Source organism: Apis dorsata, unplaced genomic scaffold, assembly GCF_000469605.1.
Source record: "Apis dorsata unplaced genomic scaffold, Apis dorsata 1.3 scaffold_884, whole genome shotgun sequence".
Classification (NCBI taxonomy): Eukaryota; Metazoa; Arthropoda; class Insecta; order Hymenoptera; family Apidae; genus Apis; species Apis dorsata.
In genome coordinates this window covers 187,635-190,415 of record NW_006264000.1, presented here as the reverse complement: position 1 = coordinate 190,415, position 2,781 = coordinate 187,635, and the positions used below count along the sequence as shown (strand labels likewise).

The following is a 2,781-nucleotide window of genomic DNA, read 5'->3' as shown; positions in this document are numbered from 1 at the left end:
TTTTTTTTTTTCATTCGTATTTCTCTCGCACACATTCACACACACGCGCGAATCGTAAACACGAGGACATGAATCTCTGGATCGGCAAGAACGAAACAATAAGAAACAGAAATAAGTGAAAAAAAAAAAAAATCGTATTGATGGAACACGAAGGAATTCGACGATAAGAGATCAACAAATTGTACATTGTGTACAATAGTATAAGGAGAGAAACAACAAGTCAACTTTTATTTTCTCTCCATCTTTATTTCATCATTTGTCTGTTTGTTTGTCTCTGTTCGATTCTACCTATTTTTTTCCACCTCATGAGTCGCGGCTAATACACTCTTCTTTCCTAAGAATATATATTTAGCATCACAGCTTGTCTCTTCTCTCCTCGCCTACTTTCTACTTTGTTTCAAGCTAGTCGACTTCTTCCTACACGCTTTCAAATTGTCCAATAGATATTTGAATTGTATGATTTGAAGCCTTGTGACTGCTGGTTCAGAACATTTATCTAACCATTTGAAAAACTTCTCGCCGTGCTCGATCGCTTCTTCTGTACTACTCGGTACGTCAGTTGACTCGATATCTTCCGCTGCAGTAGCGGATTCCTCGTCCATGGTTAAACTCCGTTTCACATTGTCGTTGTTATTATTGCAAAGCACGTTGTCAAGCATGGCTCTTGCTTTGCTCGGTGATTTCTTAGCGACCGGACTAGGCGCTAATGGCGTCGGCGTTATCAGTGGGAAGCTACACTGCTTGTACCATTGCCAGAACCACGAACCATCCTGCTGATTGATGCTCGGATTGAAACTCGCCGATTGTTGACCGAGCAACTGTTGCTGCTGTGTCAGCCATAGCCATAACGCCTCGTCCACCTTTTTGTTGCCGCTGTTCACATTGCTCTCCTTTTTAGGCTTGTTCGTTGATCTTTGAATACTGTTGTTCTCGTTCGTTTTTCTAGGGGACGCGGGAACCGGGGTCGATGGCGCTTCCGCTGCAGGTGGTAAACTTTTTCGTGTGCTGCACGATTTTGCGACCACGGAATCCATTTGTGTTGGCGCGATCGCCGAAATACTATGCCTCTTGTTACTACTATTCAAACTGTTCAAGTTCGTAATACACGCGTTTCCAGTGTTCTTTGTATACTGAAGACCGTTCTCGACGAGACCGACGGTGCTGCCGTGTGATAAAGCCGGTGACATGCTCAACAAATTCTTGGCGAGCGTACCGGTGGCGCCGGACAACAGGCCCAGCTGTTGCAGAAGAAGTGAACTATTTTCGGGTCTCATGCCCGCCATACTGGTCATCAATCCTACATAATCGATCTTCGGCTTGTTGTCCTGTTTACCATCCGTATCGGTGCAAACATCACTACCGACAAACGACGTGCCCGCGCTATTTACCGACGTTTGTTGATCTATTTTTGATTTCTTCACGCAAGGACCCTCATCCTCGCTTGACAGATTTGCCGATCCACCGGCCAAGTTACCAGCTGCTATATTCGCACCAGAAGACGAAGCAGGTGAATGGGCCTCACTATCCGGTGTTGACGAATTCCTTGCCATGCCCCTGATCTTGTGTTCGGATTTGCACCATCCGCGCAATGTCGATTCTGGCACTCCGATATCTCGAGCGACCGATGCTTTGCTCTCTCCTTCGTGAACTCTCTGTATCGCATCCATCTTTTCAGAAGCGGAAAGCGCCCTTAAAGGACGCTTACCGGGACGCGCCGACTCGCCCCTCATTCCAGCGAGACGACTATCTTTCGCGCCTTCTCGCAAACGATCCTCGTAACCACCGTCCTCCGTCGTCGTGATGCCTTCGTCGATCACTTTAGGATCTATTTTGCTAACTTTGCGATCCCTACCACGCAATTTTTCGCGAACGTCTAACACCCGATTAGGGTCGTCCACGTAAATGCTCAGATTCGTCGTCCTTAGATCCAGGTTGAAAATTATTTTTTCACACCGTAAATCTTTTTATTAATTCTGCAAAAACACGGTGAAATTTTCGACGATTTTTGCCGAAATTTCACTCGGTCAATAGTCGTTCTTGATTTCCGTTCAATAATAATCGATAAATATATTCAATGTTTTCCACGCGATGTTACTCGCACCACGAAAACACAGCGTTCGAATTCGTAGAATAATTTTCAGCGTATTTCGCGCGACTTCTCAGTCGCATTTCGTCCTCTTGAAAACACTCGATCTAAATCGTGCTAAGCGTGGCACATGAGAAGCCTCACGCTAACACACTCATCAATTTTCACTGCGTTCTTATAATTCACTTTCTTCTCTTCACTTGAAGTGATCGATCAACAAGATCGATGAAAAGATCCAAGAAAATTTCAAATAATTCCTGAACTATATTTTAATAACGCTTGTTCTACAGATTGCAAAACAGCACACTGGCGCGCCTCGCGTTCAATTCCCAAGATTCACCGACAGAATATATCACCCAATAATAGTCGTATGAAAGACCGTGACACCGACGATCGTCACCTGACGGTGGATCGACCTCGACTGAACCGTCGCTGTATGTGCGCTGCGTCTATCGTCGCTGGCTACCTCGCGTATAACTGCTTTTAGGGGCGCGCGTCGCGTCGCGTCGCTCTTCGCCTGTCGACCGCCTATATGTGTAGTGATCGTTGTCGATCTACACAGTTCCACAGCTCACAGCTAACTGTTTCGATGTGTGCGCACGGTACACTACGTTACACACGAGAGCGCACGTGGACAAACGCACGTGGATTGTCGCGAGAAGCAGCAACGCACGATGCTCTCGCGACGAATCGTC

At 46.2% G+C, this 2,781-nt stretch overlaps 1 protein-coding gene across 1 annotated transcript; it reads right to left on the bottom strand.

Moving 5' to 3' along the window:
- Nucleotides 1-225: 225 nt before the first annotated feature.
- LOC116186540 (protein distal antenna) lies at nt 226-2,775 on the bottom strand. Its single transcript, XM_031514080.1, has one exon. The coding sequence runs from the start codon at nt 1,728-1,730 to the stop codon at nt 381-383; it is 1,350 nt and encodes a 449-aa protein (XP_031369940.1). The 5' UTR covers nt 1,731-2,775; the 3' UTR covers nt 226-380.
- Between the last annotated feature and the right edge of the window lie 6 nt (nt 2,776-2,781).

Excerpts from the sequence above, each read along its gene's own strand:
- LOC116186540 (XM_031514080.1), bottom strand. The coding sequence starts at position 1,730 with ATGAGGGGCGAGTCGGCGCGTCCCGGTAAGCGTCCTTTAAGGGCGCTT.